This window comes from Anoplolepis gracilipes, chromosome 17 (genome assembly GCF_047496725.1).
Source record: "Anoplolepis gracilipes chromosome 17, ASM4749672v1, whole genome shotgun sequence".
NCBI classification, from domain to species: domain Eukaryota; kingdom Metazoa; phylum Arthropoda; class Insecta; order Hymenoptera; family Formicidae; genus Anoplolepis; species Anoplolepis gracilipes.
The window spans coordinates 36,470-58,079 of NC_132986.1; the positions used below are offsets into that span (position 1 = coordinate 36,470).

General features: G+C 34.6%; 2 protein-coding genes across 2 annotated transcripts; one reads left to right on the forward strand and one right to left on the reverse strand.

Annotated features, from left to right (window-relative positions):
- Window positions 1-986: 986 nt before the first annotated feature.
- LOC140675212 (uncharacterized) lies at window positions 987-14,553 on the reverse strand. The gene is made up of 2 exons (XM_072909422.1): window positions 14,239-14,553; window positions 987-4,952 (listed from the first exon to the last, which is right to left on the reverse strand). Exons 1-2 carry the CDS (start codon window positions 14,371-14,373, stop codon window positions 3,129-3,131), a joined length of 1,959 nt encoding a protein of 652 aa, XP_072765523.1. The 5' UTR covers window positions 14,374-14,553; the 3' UTR covers window positions 987-3,128.
- A 2,746-nt stretch (window positions 14,554-17,299) lies between these two features.
- Window positions 17,300-20,886, forward strand: LOC140675263 (F-box only protein 9). The gene is made up of 7 exons (XM_072909568.1): window positions 17,300-17,634; window positions 18,185-18,397; window positions 18,477-18,788; window positions 18,922-19,085; window positions 19,151-19,342; window positions 20,177-20,414; window positions 20,518-20,886. Exons 1-7 carry the CDS (start codon window positions 17,632-17,634, stop codon window positions 20,737-20,739), a joined length of 1,344 nt encoding a protein of 447 aa, XP_072765669.1. The 5' UTR covers window positions 17,300-17,631; the 3' UTR covers window positions 20,740-20,886.
- Window positions 20,887-21,610: the final 724 nt, after the last annotated feature.

Below are 21,610 nucleotides of genomic sequence, written 5' to 3' on the forward strand. Positions count from 1 at the left end.
CGAAAAATCTTTGAAAATTCATAACTTCAAAACTGTGGGTCGTACAGAGACGTACTTTAGAGAGAATATAGGTCTTTTAGAGCCCTAAAGATCGCGACCAATTAGAACTTTTAATCTCAAGAAACGATAATTAAAATTACAAATAAACGAAAAATCTTTGAAAATTCATAACTCGGGAACTGTGGGTCGTACAGAGACGTACTTGAAGGGAAATATAGGTCCCTCCTAACCCTAAAGATCGCGTCTAATTAGAACTCTTAATTTGTAGAAACAATAATTATATTACTTATAAAATACAAGATATTTCGTAAAATTTTAATTTTTCGATTATCTTACCCCAATACTTTTATGCACAAAATATAGAGACGAATCAATTGGCATAATTAAAACACATAATTATTTCAAAATAAAAATATTTAACTGCTAATTGCAAATTTAGATTTTTTTTTTTAAGATAATTATGTGTTTTCTTTACAACAATTGATTCGTCTCATTATTCTGTGCATAAAAGTATTGGGGTAAGATAATCAAGAAATGAATATTTTACGAGATATCTTGTATTTTATGTCAAAATACTGCAACTTTGAAGCTTTATAACTCGTAAAGTTCTTCACGAAAAAAAAAATTAAACATGACGTTCATGTGACCTTCAAATAATTCTTCAAGGTCAAACCAATGGTACTCTCTTATGGCCCTCTCGAAACCATACAACTTTTATCTGAAACATTTTTCTCTCTCGGGTTTAGTTTTCGAGATATTCGACTGGATGCATTAAAATGGTCCACCCTGTATATTAATAGTTTTTAATTAACAATAATGTTATATATTAAAAGTTGTACTTCCTCTTCAAGATATTTATATTTTTTAATAAAATTAATTCCCTGAATTTTTTTAACCTGCGATTTATTTATGACATAAATAATGCACGATTGTTTTATAAACAAATTAGTTTATTAACATTTATACAAGAGTTCATACAATCCAGCATTTGATAAATTATAAGCACAAATTATATATATAATATATTAATTATATATCTAAGACATTTATATTTTATTTTAATGTTATGTTTTATTGTAGTATATATATATATATATATATATATATATATATATATACTACAATATGTTCAGTCACGCAAGTCTCTCAGCTGGTACTCGTAAAGGACCCGCATTTATGAATCGCTGTCAACTTTCGCTTACATAGTCGCTCTCGCCAAGAGTGTGCATCACAACCAACATTAATTTTAGTTTTGAGACAAATTATTACAAAGAAGAGAATATATTTAAACTGACAAATAATTAATTATAATAACACATCTCTAATAAATGTGTGATGAGAAAATTTATAATTATCCAAATTCTCCCTCTAACCAAATATTTAATCAAACAGAAAAGATATCCAATATCCCACGAGATTTGCCCGTCTCGCGAGTGAAATCACGGATCTGTGCCAAACGTTTGTGAAATTGAGGACATACACGTATATACACGCGCAAGATGTGTCTTTCGCGTCAGCGGCTTCTTTACCGGTATTATGTGGAGGGGTACCGTCTTAGGGAAAGTTTATTTACAATAAAAGAAGCGTTTTCGATCTTGATGTGTGCGTGGTTCGATGCACGACTTCGCGAGACCTCTGATCCCCCAAGCAAACTCTCTGTGTTAAAGCTAATACGAACGACACACACACACACACATACACACGCACACACGCACGCACGCGCACACGCACGCACGCGCACACGCACACACACAGAAATTACAATACAAAACGTAAAATATGCTAATCAGCAGTAGAATTTTCATCTTTAATACAAATTTGAGTCTTGACATTTTTCGAGAGAAGTATAACTGGAAAAGTGTAATCATCAAATAGATAGATAAATATATATATATCTCATGAAGCATATTCCGTCTTAAAGTCTAAATAATCGTTTAAACAATCTTTAAACGTACATTTTATTACAAATTTGATATAAAAGATACGTAAAGAGTAATTTTTAATAATTAAATTTAAAGCACTTAAACAATAAGTTTTTCAAGTTTATAAATTTTACGCGACATATTATTCTTAAACGAAATCATAATCAAGTCTTAGTAGACAGCGATAACACAATTGATGTGAGTCCAGAGAAACTTATCTTTCTTTTTTTTTATATGTTAAAACATAAAAACTAATTTTCCCTGTTAAAATATAAACTTATTTCTACGGTTATTAAGCTTACATTTGATAATTATGTGCTTCTTTTCTATTGAGCGTGTTCTTGTATGATTGTCGAAGTTGGCGGTGCCCGATCGCGTGAATGTTATTCTATCAAGAATGGAGGAGAGAAAAGTGCCAACACAAAAGGAATAGATACAAGGAAGTGAAACTAGTGTCGCACAACTATGTACAGAGTGTCTCTGTGTCGCAACTAAATGCGAACTTGCGTAATCTGAGCTCGGGAAGGCCACGCTACTACTGACAAGTTCTTCTTGTTTAAAATACATATACAATTGTAATTAATATCATTACACTTATTATTAAGAAAAGCTCTCTTGTTATATACCGATTGTTTCTCAGAGTGAGCTTGTCGGCTCACGCTTATCGGCTGTCGAAACGACGTAGAAGAGTAAAATCTCGCGGGAGGTAACCGAGGGCAATCGATTCGATTTCACTCAGAGATGCTGGGGTATTCAAGGTTACTATCTTCATGGTTTGTATGCTATTGAACTTACCAAGTCAGCTTGCGTTCTCTCGCGAGCCATGAATAAGCATTTCTCATTGTCGCGTATACATGCATATATATAGCTGATTTGCATCTGATAATATATGTGTGTGTGTGTGTGTGTGTGTGTGTGTGTGTGTGTGTGTGTGTGTGCGCGCGTGCGTGCGTGCGTGCGTGTGTCGGAATTAAAGAGGGTCTCTGAAAAATTAGAAAATATCGATATAAAAGAGACGGAAAGAAGACAGGCTAAGGATAAGAGAGATAAAAAGCAAGATATATATATATATATATAGAGAGAGAGAGAGAGAGAAAGAGAGAGAGAGAGAGAGAGAGAGAGAGAGAGCTCGATTTCTAATATCATCCTGTAGTAATTTACATGATTCGTCCAAGTCTTATCGATTACGCTTGTCTGCCTCTACTCTCACACGCTGCCCAATTTGCCGCGATTACTTACAAATTGATAATTTTTGTTTGGCAATGCACCGACGTTCAACGCCAACACTTTGGACACGATGTTGAGGTCCTCGGAACCTGGACCCTGCACATTGCTCAACTCACCAGCGACACCCGATTGATAAAGCAAACGCTGAATCTGCTTGGCGGGCGTTTGTTGGGCTCTTGGAATCTGCCTGAACTGCGTGTAGGGATTGTAAACGAGTGTACTAGGACTCCTTGTTGGCGCGATAAAGTTAAACGCGTTCCTCGATGGAGGTGGTTGTTTGTTGTCTGGGTTGAAGCCGAAATTACCAACCGCGTTAAAGGCCTCTTGCCTGTTGAATCTGGTGGCCGGAGCTACAGGCGGTTGGAAGTCGGTAGGAAACGAGACGAAATTCTGATGCAATTGCTGCTGGTGCTGATGCTGGTGCTGTTGCTGTTGCTGTTGCTGTTGCTGTTGCTGTTGCTGTTGCTGCGGTTGCTGGCGAAACTGTTGAAGTTGCAATTGTTCTTGATAGTTTGTACGGAATAACGGCGGCGCAGCGGCGCTGGGAACTTCCAAGGACACGCTCGGTTGAAGATGAACAGCAGGCTCCAAAGGTGGTTGAAGCGGCAAAACGTTTGTCTGTTGAAAAATGTGCTGCTTCTGCAAGGGGAAATGATTGTGCTGATGAAAACGATAAATCCTTTGCTCCTCCAACTGCTTCAAACGCTGTTCTTCCAGCTGTTTGATCTTAGCCTGTTCCTCCAACTGCTTCAATCTAGCCTGTTCCTGCAAGTACAGTTGCTGCTGCTGCTGCTGCTGCTTCTGTCTTAACTGCTGCTGCTGCTGCTGCTCATAGAGCTGACGTTGTCTAATGAGAAACTGGGTCTGCTGAATCTGCTGCTGTTGTAGCTCCGCCAGCTGTTTCTCCAATAGTTTCTGCTTAAACTCTAATTGCTCTTGAAGAGTCAGAGCCTGCCCGTCACCCGATTGCCTGTAAATCGGTACGACACTCTTTGGAACACCGAGCTCGTCCTGTTGTACCGTGAAGGCTGCCACGAGAGGCGCCTGAAAGATTTTCACTTCTTCCGCTTGAGATTTTTCCTTATTAATGCCAGAGAAGAGCAAGGTAACATTGTCTTTGGGCGAAATAGTCGGACTGGATACAGTTGGCTTCGGCGCAATCAACACATTAGTACTTACGATTCCATTACTGGCACTTCGCATTAAGCTTTCGGACAATTGTGTGATTGGCTTCAGCGTCACGCTCTCGACTCTGTTGACTGAGGATGAGCTCGCAGAAGTCTTGAAACTTCTCGTTTCCAATGAATCCTTGGACTCGCTTCGCGGCAAGTAAGTCGACGGATTCTTGTCAATTACGTTGTGCACGTGGAAACTTCTAGCGTCGTCGCGACTAGCTTTTTCTATAATCATCCCCGACGGATTCGGAGAAACGTACTTGTTCGATTCGAGGAAGCTTGAATTCTGCAGCTTTTCCTCGTTGGGAATTTCCTCATCACCCGGGAAACCGTCAAACGAGAAGGAGGCTTTCGGTATCACGCCGATATTCGTATTCAAATTCTTCTTAACCACGTCGTTGAAGGTCTTTTCAACAGTCATAATGAGCGATTTTTCATCATCGTCTTTTCGCTGCTCCGCGGACTCGGCCTCTAGTTCCGTCAACGCCTTCAGTAATGCTTGCCGTAAGTTCTTGTCGAGCTTTACTGGAGGAGGCGGAATTTCGAGGCCTTTAAAATCTGAGATCTCAGATTTCTGAGACCTAGCTAGGCTCAAGCAGACTACTGCTAGTAGAATTGTTACGGCTATCTGCAAAATTACAACAGAGATATATGTATATATTAAAACAATATTGCATTATACATACATTGATTATGTTACAACAATTGATATTATTAGGAAGCAGGATATTATTTTTCACTGCGAGATAAAGCGAAGTCATCGTCATAAATTTGTTTCGAAAATCGAGAATTCGAATAATTCGAGGAGACAAAGTTGTTAGGAAAGATAAGAAAAGATAAATCATTGAAGATATAAAGTTATTTACGACAAGAGAATAAACATTTATAGATGATTGGGTTTCACTGTATTGATTCGAGAGAGATCGAAAGCTAAAGTTTGTCCGATCAGTCTATCTCCTATTAGTCCCGTTATGAGTGGAAGAGATGCCCGTAGGCGATTTTCTCCTCCTAAAAACACAGTAAATACGTACTCGTATCTACTACCTATAGCTTTCGCGAGTCCAATCGTGCGAGCGAGACCAATAGTTTGCATACTTTGTGTAATTACACACGTACACGCCTGACACGCCGAAGAGACACGAGCGTAATTAAACGTGCGGACGTTAAAACGTTTTCGGAAAGTTAAGGACCGCTTATAGCAAGTGTAATGGTCTCTTGACAGATTTTAAGCTATTTATTAACCGTTTTCATGCCAACTATATATAATATTTTTCTCTGCTTCAATTATTATTAAATACAAATGCGTTTTTAGAATAATGCCAATCTTGCTCCACGTAATATATTGTATTATCAAATATATTATCAAGGATAATACGTTCGATAAACTACAAGGAGATAAATATTGACGGAGAAAAGAAGAGATAAATCTCCAACAACTCGACAAGAATTCCATTATGTTCCTCCTGAAATCAAATGTAATTAAAAGTACCTATCTTTAATTACGCACATGCACAGTGCGCTCTTTTTGGGAATAAACTTTGGTTTATTTTAAGTGGAGAAAAACCTTTTGGTAAAATGTACCGTACATCGAAGCTTTTATTAAATCGCCGCGAATAATTGAAATTGAATAATTGATACTTTTGATACTTAAAAATTCGCACGTTATACCTTTAATTTCAACTTTTGTTGAATTTTAAAAATTGTTAATTTATTGAAAAATACTTTAGCTTTATTTATTATTTCGCGACATTTAATTTTTTTTATCAAATTGATTCATCCATAGTAATCGATAAGTCCTCTTTATTCTTTATTCTTTTTTCTAAAATTAAAAAGAACATCGATATGTCCGTGCAATATTGTTTCTTAATCAGTAGCAAATAATTTCTTTTTACAATTGAACCATCAATAATAATCGCACCTTTGATTTTGACATTTTTTGACAAAACTATACCCTTGTACCCTTTCGGATAATATGGAAGAACTGACATCGATTAACGACATCGTGTCTCCGTTCCTTTCATTTTCATAATGATACGTGACGTAGCGTGAAGGACACGTCGCGGATAGTATTTAATTATTCGTCATTAAAATATAAGCGTTTGGATATCATCCTGAAGGTGAGGTGAAGAGTTGCCTGTCGCGCGGAAATTATTCAAACAGAAATCGGGAGTATCGTAATTCATTCACAGACGGCATGACCACGCCCTAGAAAGGTTAAGTTACGAGCTACTACTCATCGGAAGCGATTACAGGTTTTGAACTTTCACCCCGCTTCGTCAAATCGTCACGGTGGGAGCTCGGTGGGACGATGCATTCGCATACGCGTCGCCAGAGAAGATTTATGTATTGACGTACTGTCAACCATAAGTCCTGCGAAGAGAGAAAAATCGAAGAGAATTTCTGGCGAGACTGGAGAACGCTAAGTGTTCTCAAGTATGACAAAAAAATGAAAAAAACGAAAAAGAAAAGCACTAGCTAGGCTACGCTGCGTTATATACGAGGACCTTTGACATTTGCAAAGAAAGTTACACCCAGGGAAAAGACAACAGAACGGAAAACGACACGCCGCGCCGCGGGTCAACGATAGCTGCTCGCGTACATCATCGAATTATGTATTCTTCGCACAACGAGAGCCCGCGCTCAAGTGCCAACGCTTTTGCCGGTAAAAGGAAAGCGCTAGAGATGCGCGTCTGTAAACTATCCCTGTAATTTGCACACAATGAAATGGGAGAATTGCCCCGTTTAGCGCGCGCTTCTGCCTTATAAAATGTCGTTCCAAGCGTCTTTCGCTCTCTTCCTCTCACAATCAGTCGATCTCGTATAATGATTCATTGATTCCGTAAATTTCTCAGAAACGAAACTCTACAATATTCCTTTAGATAAGAGTATTAAAATGTTCAAAAAGTTTTTTCTTCGCTTGGAACTGAACTGAGCGAACGCGCGGGCGCGCGCGCGCGCGAGAGAGAGAGAGAGAGAGAGAGAGAGAGAGAGAGAGAGAGAGAGAGAGATTCTGCATATAAATACCGAGTTTCTTCCTCTACAATTAATAATCCTCTAAATTTGCCGATTGCCGGCGGTAAAAACGATATATGACACATATCTCACGAACAACTTAAGACTGTCGACAACTTTGGCAACTTTCTAAACTCGTACGGGCGTCCTCCTGTTTCGTCCAGCATCTCATTAATCTTCAGTCGTACATAAACGGAAGGAACACATTCTGACTCGCAGGTGTCTTACCACTTAATAATAATGGGACGCGACTGGATTTGCGTTGTTGCAGCTTTGAAACGTGGTTGGTTTCACTTTCGAAACTCGCCAGGCTGATACAATCGCTGATGATCGCCGCGCTTGACATGTGTCACCGCGCGTTGCTCGCATTTAGATTTTAGATAGACATGAGGCATGTTAAGTAACTCTTTGCATAATAATCGCGGACTCGCTAATTAATCACCCACAAAATTCTTGCAAAAGTCGAAAGCCGCATAAATATGCATACGCGTCGACAGAAGAAAAGAAGTTGCGAGGCGGAAGACGAATATCGCAATCTATAGAATTATATTATTATCGATCGCAATGAATTGTCCCGATCGATTGTTAAAAAATTCATCCATGTCATATTTGGCTATCGTGAATCTTTGACTGTGTGAATGTTTTTTCGCGTTGTGAACTCTTGACCCGTCATTTTCTAGCGCAGAGAATGAGCCGCGCGAGTTTCACCGCGCCTAACAGAATAGCTGAATCGTTATATTGATATTACTAATGCGCGATAGAAAATATTGCATATAAAATCTCAAATCTCTCTCCCCCCCCCCCCCCCCTCTTCTCTCTTCTCTCTTCTCTTGCGCTCATTATATGTGTGCACATTATTAAAATTAAAATTATACTTTTGCTTATATATTTGAAATTTCGCTTATAACAGAGATTTTAATGAATCGACTAACAAAAAGTTTACGAATCCAAAATTCTATTAACAAACGTTAGATCAATTATTTTGTCAGATGATCGATCATTTTTAAAAAACTTTTTAGCGCGTGAAACATCAAAACTATTGACGAATATTTAATAGATTGAAAGTTATAAAAGTACATAATAATAAATCAACACGTGTCCAAGTTAATTGCTCCATGACAGTAATCAGGCTAAGACAGTCAAGCTCCAATTGTACAATTCAACAAAAAATAACTTTTTTTTCAAACAAAAAAAAAAAAAAAAAAAAGAGAGTAATCATCTCTCGTAATTTTTTCATACTGAACATGATTCCGGCTTCCATATTGCTGTACATCAAAATTTTTAAAAACTTATAGAACAACGATAACTACAGGTAAGTAATTGTTTTCCCTTTTCTTATACTTTTTTTTTTTTTTTTTTATTAATCTTTATTATTATAACCATTTTCCAGAGATGCTTTCTATATTATTTGAAAAAAGCAAATTAATTTCTAAAAAGCAGAAAATTAATAATAAAATAGAATGAGAAAATTAAAGTTTTAATAATATATAAACATGACTAAAATTATTTAGCAAAACTATTTCAACTTCAATAAATTACTTTAAATAAGATTATATAAGTTCATATATATATATATATATATATATATATATATATATATATATATATATATATATATCGCATGCCAAAATTTACTTATATTTACCATCACTCAGAAATAATAATATACGATAAAATGTGACAATGATTTATTGAGAAACTTGTCACGCTAACCGAAGAAAGAGCGAGAAAGATGAGAAAAGAAGAGATGAGATCGACCACGGTGTCTGGTTCACGCGATTGCGAGTGGGGAAACAGCGTGAGAGAACTCGTCACATTGATTCGCGCATAACACCGCTGGCGTAAAGGAAACAGAAGATGAGGAAGAAGAAACCGCGAGAGCGGCTGTTGTGGCGGCACTTTCACTTGGCAGAGTATGTCGAGGATGCGCACCGCTCGCGCTCGTGAACTTGCTTTACTCGGCATGATGAGCATGAAAGACCGTCGCTACAAACTCGACAGGCTCGGCCTTTTGTGCTAGATTACGAATCGACGACGCAACATCATCCAAACGGAGTAACACGTCCAATCACATTCTTTTTTTCTCGTCGCTAATACAAATAAATTGACAACGAAATTTCTTGATCCTAAACGATAATTCGCGACAAAAAAAAATTTCAGACAAACACAAAATTCTATTTATACTAGTGTGTGTGTGTGTGTGTGTGTGTGTGTGTGTGTGTGTGTGTGTGTGTGTGTGTGTGTGTGTGTGTGAGATATGTAACAAAGAAAATATTTAAGCAAAGTACACATGTATAAAATGTATTTGTAGAGATACATATACATAAAATGCGTTGCGGAAAATTATAAATTATAAATAAATAAATTTGTTTTAAATTTTGTCATAAATTATAAACTGTTTGAGATGCAGATTTTAGAATAACATTCAGTAAATTAAAAGTCGACAAAAAGCGCATTTATAAATTTATATACACTAATTATACATATATATAATATATAAATTAGAAATATCCTAGAATTTTTTTCACGGTTCATTTCAATGATTCAGATTTTTCAATCAATGCAAGATTGATTTTTCAATGTCTGATATCTCGATATACATAAACGAACTAGAGCTGACATCATGACTTAATATTAAACATCATGTCTCGTGTAATAATAAATTTACGTTAAAAATGAATAATTCAAATGGGGAGATTATTATAAGCTCTTTTAAATACTAAATCGATTTATTTGAAATGTGTCGATTTGTTTGTAATGAAAACGTTAGAATTTGAAAGATTGTGGCACAATAAATAATAACCGTTCTAAAAATTTTAATTCCGGCGGAATCGATTCCCGATATAATAAACAAGTTTGCATGAACACTGCATTAAGGCATGAAAGATTTGAAGAATGCTGGCTTAAGTACGTTTACCGCTAAATTATCTCGATTATGGTCATTACGTTTCTTATAAAAATATATATTATCTCGAGATCAATTTAGGCAAATAATGAGAGTGAAGTCTTGTAATGAGCGAAGAAAACTGTTAGGATCTATAATACTCGTACTACTCGAAGCTAATTGGTTAGATTCGAGAATATACTCCAATCAAATTTGACCGCTTAGCGATTTTACATCTAACAATCATGTTCATCGGAGAGACAAGAATGGTACAAGCGAGTAACAACCAGTTTTCTCTGCCAAGTGTAATTTTTATGATATAAAAAATCTTTTAAAGACTGTTGCTAAATTAAATTAAGAATGAGATAAAAAACATTGGTTTAAAAGTTGTTGTTTTATTTTTTTATAATATTACAAATTGTCCGATCAATTGGAATTAGAAGCAAAAATGATTAAACTTTATATAAGAAACGGATAAAGAAAGAAAGAAAGAAAAAGATCTCACTTAAAAAAATTCAAAATTTATTCTTCCCAAAGGAAAAAATTACGCAATTATTTAACAATAAGATTTATTTCGTGTTTTTTATTTTCCCAAGTAATCAACTTTCCGCTAATTGCATCACGATGTATCGTGATATCTTGTAGATTTCGGATTTCGTGTGTACAGAAACGCGGAAATGGAAGACGCGTGAAAGTGCACTTCATCAGCAGTGTCCCCAAGTACGTTTCGATTATACAACGAGTCCTTGGCGTTAAATAACGCACAAATCCAGCGAGGAAAGATGAGCCGATGCGCCTGAATGCAATTAAACGCCAATGCATCGCGCAAAACACTGGTATCGTATTGCATGTTTAGAGTGAAAGTTTCAAGAGATCGAGAGGCTCCTCCGTCCAACAACCATCTGTCTCTACTGCTTAAAATTATTTATTTTGACCGGATGTATAATTTCCTAATCTATCAAGTCGACAAAGTCGAGAGATTCGGATTCTTTTAAAATCAGCGATCTGTATTTAGATACTCTGGCTAGATACTTGGCTAATGGAGATCGCTAATCTCAGAAGATGATCTATTACCAAAAAGTATCTCAAACACTTTGAATCAACACTGGTCGGAACCTTTATCGCATTAAAGGTTCACATGAGGAAAGTCACCGAGATAGAAGCTTGAATGATGAAGCCAAGCGTGAAAAATTCGAAGCGTGGGAGCCGATATTAAACAACGAATTGTTCCGACGACGGCGACGACGTGAGATGTCGGACGTCGACGAGAGGTCGACCGATGAGAGAAAAGTTCGGAAAGAATGCCGAGGGGGCTTTCCACTTTCGACGCGAAAAATCGTCGATTCAACGGACCGCGAAGCTATCTCTCCTTCGGGATTATTAAGGAAGTCGTAAATGTTACGGCGTATGTATGTACACATTTCTAGCATAGTATCGGACGATCTGGCCGCGGATCAATCAGAATGCATCAGTTACGAAATGGCAGGAACTCTTTCAACGCGAAAGGGCACGCGGAGGGGAACCTCTCCCAGTTGCGTATTACGTGTCGTTCTGAATCCGAACAGAAGTTTCCTCCTCGCGCACTTCTTACGAGATTGGTATTGTCGGCGGCTTGTTTCGTAAGAACCATACCTGCCCCATGTAGGCAATACGAGGTACAGGTTTTTTTTTTTTTTTTTTTTTTTTTTGCCACAGGTCCGGCTTTTATCTCTCGGAATGGATCACTGGAATGAAGGGGGTGAGGGAGGGGAAAAAAGGAAAAGAACTTTCTTCCCATGGCGTTCGAAAAAGGTGCCATCTACTTTCGTGGGTCATCGAACTCACCGCATCGCAGGTATATATCCGTCACACCCATCTTTCCGTGTCATCATCGATCCTTAATAATTACTTTCTCTCGAAACGCGCGTCGACCAGAAGCACCTTGCCGACGTGACCGTATGCATTAATTGTAAGATGGAGAATGTCGAATAAAGATTTTTAAAGATATATTTTTCTCACTGTTGTTACGGCGTCAGAAGAGATTGATAAAAAAAAAAAAAAAAAAAAAAAAAAAAAAACCCGAGGACATTATTACACGCTCGCGTCATAAGACGATTTGTCTGAATTCAATGATATTTTTTGACGATTTATCAGATCCTTAAGTATATTCCGATTAGGTAGATTGTTTCAGAACAATATAATATCGTTTCTCCGCGCCGTGCCCTGCCGATTTCAAATTAAATTCAAATGAAAAGTCTCACTTTTCTAACGCACACATTGCGCGATATTAATCTTCTTTATGATCCATTAGGTCATACGAAGAGAGAGTACATATACCCTATGTATATCGTATTCATCTAGACTGCAACGAGGATAATCTTTCGATTCAAGAAATCTCACCATCTTTGCTTTTTCCGCAAAATTGTTTCACAAATCAATTTCGATCATTATCGAATTAACGTACCTTCGCTAACTTAGATTTGTTCGCGAAACACTGTTTTCAATCTTAATTAACGCCACACACGAACGTACTACATGACAATTAGGTCGTTAGGAGCGCATATTTATTTATGATGCTCGCGTGTTGCGTCTCGGAGATTCGAGTGAAGAATAGAAATTGATCTACTGACAGTCTAGCGACTTCAACAGAGCGCGTCAATTCATTAATGCGATTCATAATGAGCTACCTAAGCACATTTCACGGTGAATTGCCGCGAGCGTAAAGAGGACTCTGACAGACGAATCACAGAAAGACCAGCAAGAATGATCTCTCTACTTTTTATCCGAATTAGCGACTATAAATTAACGCGATATTTATTTGCTTTCTTTTTTTTTTAATTAATATCTCAAGAGTTTTACTATTTTTCTATCGACGTCACTTTAAAACTTTTTAAAAAATCGTGTGTAAAAGATAAAACATTTCGTAGTATTTATTGCGAATCTTTACTCGGTCATTTATATGATAAATAAATTTTTTTTTTTTTTTTTTTTTTTTTTTTTGTTAGAGTAAGACAACTAGTATTTTAGAAAGTTTTCAAACCGTAATATTTAGTTATGTCTGTATACTGATCAAATCTATCATTAAATATTGTAGAAAATGGACGTATAATTAAAATCACTGCACACGACATTTCTAGTAATCATCATTTACATTAAAGTTCAAGGCATGTAATTATGTAATTAGAAATACAGTTTTTAGCCCTCATATTACACAGTCCCCGAATATGTCATTTTCCAAATTATGAATCGCATGCTACATAAATAATAGACCGTAATTCGCTAACATATTTGGCCTATATATGGCTTTAATGCACATTTTAATCGAGCGAGTAGCCAATATTTACTGAAAATATTAGATTACGTCACACGGGAGATCTCGATAGGTCAACGATTCGTCAAGTAGCCCATAGAAAACCGTTAACCAGCCAAGAGTCTCTTCCGCGCGAACGATACGATATATGTATCTGGAAATCGCGAAACGTATAATGGAAGAAGAAAGTAGCGTATACTATGAAATGCTCAGCACAGGTTTTCTCTGTAATTGTAAGTAGAAATACGCGAGTTTATCGATACGCGTCTAATTGTGAAAAAAAAAAATTTATTACTATCATCAAGTAATTTTTTTAAATAATCATCTTAGTGATCGAACTTGAATTATAGTCCTTTCGCTCAATAAAGGGTACGAAGGGTACGCATTTCTCGCGCATTACAGAGCTCTTGTTCCATCAGCATCTCAGCTGGAGATTAATATTAATACACGATCCGATTATTAATTATGACGGTAGTACAAATATACATATACATACTACCTATTGTCGAATTTTCTTAAATACTGATCACTTTGCACTCATTTAATATTATTCGAGCCGCACTATCACTTTGAACCGCACGTAATCCACCATCGTGAGAAGAAGGTAAGAAAAGATCGATACACATTATAATAGACAAAAAGAGACAGAAAGAGAGAAGAAAAAAATTGAAGGAAAGTGGAACGAACGAACGAAAAAGCTGATCAGTGAATGAATGGTTTTGTACTCACCAAGCGCATGATGCTGTCTGTGCCCACACTCGTACGGGTCTCGGCTTTTACTCGGGAAAGATGATCTCCGTAGGTAGGTAGGTAGGTAGGTAGGTAGGTGATAGTTTCATGAAAGAGAGGTGGGGTCACGTACATCTTTTTCCAATGTTAACACACATACGCATATACATGTATGCGACAGATTCGGCATTTTCTGCTACTTTCGGCTCTTTTGAATATTACCGCGTTCCCGTAACCCATTTCGACGCATTATCGCAAAGAGCAACTTATTTGAACTCATAATTCAGAAAGTTTTTAATGAAAAAGAATTCAACTACATATAAATTGTAAATTAAGAATACGATAATTTAGAATGATTTGTTAGAATGCTTTTTTTTGTTTTTTTTTTTTGTTTTTTTTTTTTTACAGCTGTGCGTGATGTTTTTTGTTCATTCTAATATAAAGTAGACAACCATATTGCTCTCTCTCTCTCTCTCTCTCTCTCTCTCTCTCTCTCTCTCTCTCTCTCTCTCTCTCTCTCTCTCTCTCTCTCTTTCTCTTTCGATACTATAGAAATACTATAGATCGTCAAATATTGATGTAGAAATAGATTGACTTGTAAAAGTAGTGAAAGAAATGAAAAACTAAACTAAAACATTTAAGAAAAGGAAATCAAGATGATTAAAGAAGTAGTTTGAGAAAAATTGAAAAATGTTAAACAAGAACTAGAAGATTAGAGAAGAATAATACATAGAGAGACTTGTGGTCCATCAGAAAGAGCACATAAAAGCAGTTAAAGAGAAGAAAAAAAAAAGATTATAATATTATTGAACCTAAAATGCAATAGGAGAGTGAAGCTACTAAAAAAGAAATAGTTGATAAAAGAAAAGGTAAATATCAAGAACACATGATTATGGAAATAACGAAACCTATGAGAATAGCGAAAGAAAAGAAAGCGAGAACAGATCCTGGATTGCGAGACTAGAGAAGAAATGGAAAAATTTAAGGGTCAGTATATTTATAAACCACGTTGGGCAAAAATTTCAACGTTACTGACAATGAGTCATCGCAAATAAAACTTAAGAAAAAATAAAAATTATCAATATTAATAAAGAAGAAGAAATAAAATTAGATGATAATGATTTAATATTAGATACAATCAAGAGGCAGAATAAAATTGCAGTAAATGAAGAAAGAATTCATATGCGAAGAAAATAATCAAAGAGAAGAGAAATGATCATAATCAATCGGGAAGAAAAGGAAAGGAAGAAGATTCCTAGTAAGCAAAAAATCATTGCTATGCAATGTTATTATTATAACAATATTTACTAACATAGTAATGTTTTCAAGTATGTATATGTATATCATTATGTGAACAAACTTTGACATAGGTTCAAAGATTTCGGTAAGGTTGAAATACAAGACATATGTCGTTGTAAGTTAACATTGCATTTATGTTTTTTAAACATTGCGATAATGTTTTTCATAAAATTAAATCAATAATAACTCAAAAAGCAAAAAATCATTGATATAACGTTAGTACAACGATCTAATAATAAGTTTAATATTGTATAATGTTTCTCAGAATATTTTTCTCTAAATAAAGAATAAATAATCTAATGTGATTAAATGAAAGCATAATTCAATTTAAACTATTAAGTTTAATTAGCAGGAATTTCGAATTTTTTATTTTTTTAAATTAAATTAAATTTATGTAGAAATCGAACTCTTATTTTAAATGGTAATAAAACGGATAATTATTTCTTATTTACTTATTGTTAGTTTCAAATCACTTTAATATTTAGAATTTTTGAGTTTGTCAATCAAATATTAAACTAATGAGAACAATTACTACTAGACTTTTGATTGTAAGAATTTTGCTTTGCAGGCTTTATTTATATCATCGTTGGTGATAAAAAATAAATTTAAATATTTAAAAGACAATATACCATAATATAGCGATAATTGAAATAACATTTAAAAAATATTTGAAATTATATTTTAAAGGCCCGTGTCCACGATCCGAAAACTCGAGCCGAGTTCTAGTTTCAAGAAATGTAGGTATATTAGCTAATCAGCTTGCAGCTTTCATGGAAAAGCAGTAATTTCACCTAACTGAAATCTCTCCCGAGATGATCGAGTTCTATCATCGTGAACACAAGTCTTTATAAACATTTTATAAATAAATAATAGATAGTTTTATATTATTATTAGGTAACATTTTGAAAACACATTTATAAAACATTCTTTTATATATATATATATATATAAGAATGTTTATGTTAAACTGAATCAATATTTCAAAATATTGAGTTTACATGTTTCTTGCTTACTGGGAAATCATTTCAAAAAACTAAATCTGTGAAAATAACACATTTTTCCAGTAAATGCTAGATATTTCTGAAATATTTATAAAATGTTCCTAAAATCTAAAATTAACATCCTAAGAATATTCCAAAACATTTAAAGAATTCCGGAATATTTAAAGAACATACAGAGATGAGAATATGCAAATATTCTCATCTCTGTATATGTATAAGCACAAAATGTTCTGATTTTTTATCATTTTGTATACTGTTTTATTCTATTTTTTTATTTCATTTTTTACGTTTCATACATATACATATGTGTCAAAATTTATACCGAATGTTTCTTATTACACACACACATATATATATATATCTTTCAATTTTCACAGATTTTTCGCTCTTCCTCAATTATCTAAAAAACTAGACGTGTTCAAAAGGTTGCGTTCGGAAAGATACTATTTAGCGCTATTAATAAACTTGTTTTGTTCTTATATTCAATTTTGAGTAAATAAAAAAGATAGAACGATGCTCTTCGCCCTAATAGCGTCTCGCTCGAACGTGGTCAAAGTTATATATAATAAAACGGATTGAATTTAAATTCAAAATATATAAGTACATATAAGAAACACATACTCTCTGGTTCTAGTTAATTTAAAATAAAATTTTGTTATGATCCTGCGTAATTAATTACGATATAATGGGACATCCTAATCTATATATATATATATATATATATAGAGAGAGAGAGAGAGAGAGAGAGAGAGGGAGAACAATGTGTTTATACATTTTATGTTGCATCAGCAGGGTCATGCAAACGATCTATTCTCGCGTAACGACCTTCGCCCTTCGCCCTTCGCCTACCGCCTACCGCCTGCCGCCTGTCGCCTATCGCCTGTCACGAAACGAAGTCCACGAACACGAACACGAAAAACGCGAAACGCGCAGAAAGCAGAGCAGAGCAGAGTAGCAGAGCAGAAGCAGAAAGGCGAGAACCATGGCGGCGGTACTATTAGCGAAGTTGTGTTTTCGCAGTGTCGTACGCTTTTCTGACCGAGAGTACATGCGCTGAAGGGAATCAGCTGACGGGAATTGAACGGCGAGAAAAATGGTACGTTAATGTGCAATCGGCTGTAACTGTCGTTGCTAAATAAACGCGTCATTAAGTGCCGAAATTTTTGGTAGCAACCTAACCTCGTCGGAGGTAATTATTGGCGTTACAAGTTACAATATGCGCGTGTTACATCATATATTTGTATTATTTATAATTGCGTCAGGCACTGTCATGTTATTGTGTCGTATGTATTGTCATGCGTTCTGCTCTCTGTAGAATCTAACATTCGGGTATCTCTCAAAAATTTGTAGTATTTTTTATTTTAATTCTACATAGATAATTAAGTCTCCCCAAATCTATTATGACAGATCAAAGTCGTCTTATGTGTATTTTTGTATATATATATATATATATATATAAACAAAATTTTGTATATATATATATATATGTTTTATATGATATATTAATATTATATGTCATGTATATAAGATTTGTATCATATGAGATCTTTACTAAATTTGCATAAGAAATTAACGCCACCTCCCCCCATTTTAGCCACATTTAAATTATTTTTTAAACTATTTCTTTTTGCTTTATACATTGACAGAACCACTGTACTGAATCTAGCAATGACATGGATGAAGGCGACGAAGAGGCGTCTTCTTTGCAGGATGGAACAAACATTGAGGATGCCTTAACATCTTTCAGGGAACAGTGGCAGCGAGAGTTGACAATATCACCCAAGCGTGATGTACCGAGGACGTATTCAAAACAGCCTAGCATTGAGGTCGCAAATGATGAAGCCTCTATTGAAAGCAAGGTACGATATAATTATTATCTCTGAAAATAAAGAGCTTTATATTTTCATTGTCATCATCGTGCTATATTGTTTATTTTAGGCGAAGAATTTATTTCTCAAAGGTATTGAATATGAACAAAGCAGAAAGTTTTATGAGGCGATACAGTTTTATAAGCGCGCGGTACAACTGGTTCCTGATATCGAAGTCCGTTTATATGAATCGACCAAAGCAAAAACAAGAGATAGATTTGATCCTGATGACAACCTTGAGACGTTGGATAATGATTTCTCAACTAGTAATGACAGTGAAAATTATAATGAAGCTGATGAAGAAGAAACTGACTTATTTTTAAAATTGTCTAAAATTGTAAATCGCAATCAGTGTGTATGTTCCCCAAAATTTGAACAAAGTGTAAGTGTATTTCGTTTCAATCTATAATATAATTTCAAATACATTAAGTAATATTTTATACAAGCTTCTTGGGATATGGGATTCTTTTATAGTTAGCTATATAGTTGCATTTGATTCAAAATATATGTTTCAGACAACACATATATCTGCTTTGCCAATGGAGATAGTGCTTTACATTCTAAGATGGGTCGTGTCCTCTGATCTAGATTTCCGGTCGTTAGAAATGTTCTCTAGGGTATGCCGCGGGTTTTACATATCTGCACGAGATGCGGAAATCTGGCGATTGGCTTGCGTTAGGTAAATATTAATAAATATTAGCATTATCGATTAACGTAATCAAATCTTGAAATCGCTATTGATAGAGTGTGGGGTGTGAACTGCGGTGCTTGCGAGCCGAAATACCAGTCGTGGAGAGATATGTACTTGCAACGGCCTAGATTAAGATACAACGGATGTTACATTAATAAAACAAGTTATATTCGTGATGGAGAAAATAATTTTCAAGATCGTTTTTATAGACCATGGCATCTTGTTGAGTATTTCCGGTACCTGAGGTATATAACTGCTTCATAATATAATGTTAATTAATAATTAATAATTATGTGGCACTTTGAACTTGAAAAGTTCATCACCTCACTTACACAACTCAGAACGCCACTTTTCCTTGTCCTGAGCTATTTCTATTCATAATATTTGCTTGTATCCTACCTCTTTCAACTTAAATCTAATATTCTCCTCCCACCTTCGTCTTGATCCACCTGAAAGCCTTTTGCCTTTTAGTTTTTTTTACTAAAATTTTATGTGCTATTCTTTCCTTTCTCATTTAGGTGTTCTACCCATCTGCGCGATTTAACAACTCTGACTCAATGTTAGACGATTTATAGAGTTCATCTAGCATGTGGTTATGTAATGTCCTATATTCTCCGCAGGACCTCGTCCTTTTTTGATCCGAATATTTTCCAACACTCCAAGTTTATTCTCTTTCATTTTTTGTATGGGCCGAGGTCTCGCCGAGGTCCCGATACAAAACCGATAGTATTATTGTTTTATAGATTTCAACTATTAGATTTCGTGATAATAGTCGAAATTTTAATAGTTTAGTTACCGAGTAAAAACAATTTCCGAGTATTATCTTTTCTTTACTTCTTGTTTTATTTTGTTTTCACTGATTAATATTGTACCAAGATATTTGAATTTATTTAATCTTTTTGAAACTGTCATATTAGAAACTTTAATTATAATGTTATACTATTACTAGTATTTCTATTAAACTTGTTTCTGTGTGCAGTCATTACAAAGCGAATTAAAAAATCCAAAGCGAGAAATCATAAATTTTTTTTCTATAGTCTTAGCTATAATTTAATTCTGCTTTTTGTCAATGCATTTAGATTTTTTCCTGAAGGGAGAGTTTTAATGTTGACATCGACTGATGATGCTCAAAATTGCGTAAATTCTTTACGAAACCGCATACCACGCAACACATCAGTTCTAATTGGTCACTATAGATTACATAATAATTATGTTACACTGGTGCTGAAAAGACAAGAAACTAAAGGAATTAATTACGCCTATAGACGAAAAAAAAGAGAGCCAGTGCATGATAGCGGCGAACAAACATTTCATATTGTAAGTACACATCATTAAGACTAACAATAAGCTATATAGCAAAGATTGAAAGATTTATGTGTGCAAGAATTATCTCGTTATTTTCACATGCATGTCATTCTAGGAATTTGAGATACAGAATTATCATAGGAGAATAAATTCGCAGCTAAAGTGGATCAGTTATAGTATTTTCACGAAATATAAAAACGGGCAAGAAGCAAAAATTTGCTTGAAGGAACCATCTGTAAGAGAATTTAGAGCGTCGCCGATTGGCGGCAGATATCCACCTCTCAAGTTCAGCAGGGTAAAGAGTTACACTCAGGAAAGCGAAGCTCCATTGCAATAATGAGAGGGGCAACAAATAAATTGTGTGAATCATAAGAGTACAATCTTGAAATATTCTTGCAGAAAAGAAATAGTGAATTGCAGCAAATTGTATAAATATGCAAAAATCTAACTTCAATTATAATAAATATGTATGCGTTTGCACATACTAATATGAATCATTAATTATATGTATTATATATTTTCCAAGATATTTTATTTTTCTTGTATTGCGTTGTATCTTTTATAACGGTTTCTATTAGTACATTATACAATCTGTAAATCACAACTACTTTCTTACATTAGTTATGTCAATAACAACGCATTCTCAATCACATGGAGGTGTAAATAAATTATATATATATATATATATATATATATATATATATATATATATATATAATATACAATTATTAAGTATCTAATTATCATTTATTATTATTTCACAATCAATTGTATATTTAAGAACCTAAAAAAATATGTAATATATATAATAAGAATGCAATTATAGATTTTCCGTTTAATATTATACTTGATTAATTATTGCTTATCCTTAGCATAATTAATTTTGAAAGCGCAAAAATTAATAAAATTACGTAACAAACTTGTAAAATCATACGTGTAATAAATTTTTCGAACGGAACATGTATATATTGCAAGTTATTAAAATTTACAATTTTGTTTGCATAATTAAAACATAACAATATACATCCATCTGTGATAAAATGCAAGATGTGTAAGTATATGTTAATTCGACATTGGAAATGCAAAGTGTATATGTACTTTGCACTATATCATATTTTGCTAAGATAATCTTTTCAAATCGTAAATCTAAAAACTTTAACTTCAATAAGTTTATGTTGTCTTGATCAGTTATTTTATAATTCAGTATC

What these genes read in the sequence shown, in the direction of transcription:
- LOC140675212 (XM_072909422.1), bottom strand. Translation starts at nt 14,373, where the DNA reads ATGTACGTGACCCCACCTCTCTTTCATGAAACTATCACCTACCTACCT. An exon ending in CAGACAGCATCATGCGCTTG is followed by an intron (nt 4,953 to 14,238) that starts GTGAGTACAAAA and finishes GTAATTTTGCAG; the next exon opens with ATAGCCGTAACAATTCTACT.
- LOC140675263 (XM_072909568.1), top strand. An exon ending in AAGCCTCTATTGAAAGCAAG is followed by an intron (nt 18,398 to 18,476) that starts GTACGATATAAT and finishes TGTTTATTTTAG; the next exon opens with GCGAAGAATTTATTTCTCAA. An exon ending in GAGTATTTCCGGTACCTGAG is followed by an intron (nt 19,343 to 20,176) that starts GTATATAACTGC and finishes CAATGCATTTAG; the next exon opens with ATTTTTTCCTGAAGGGAGAG.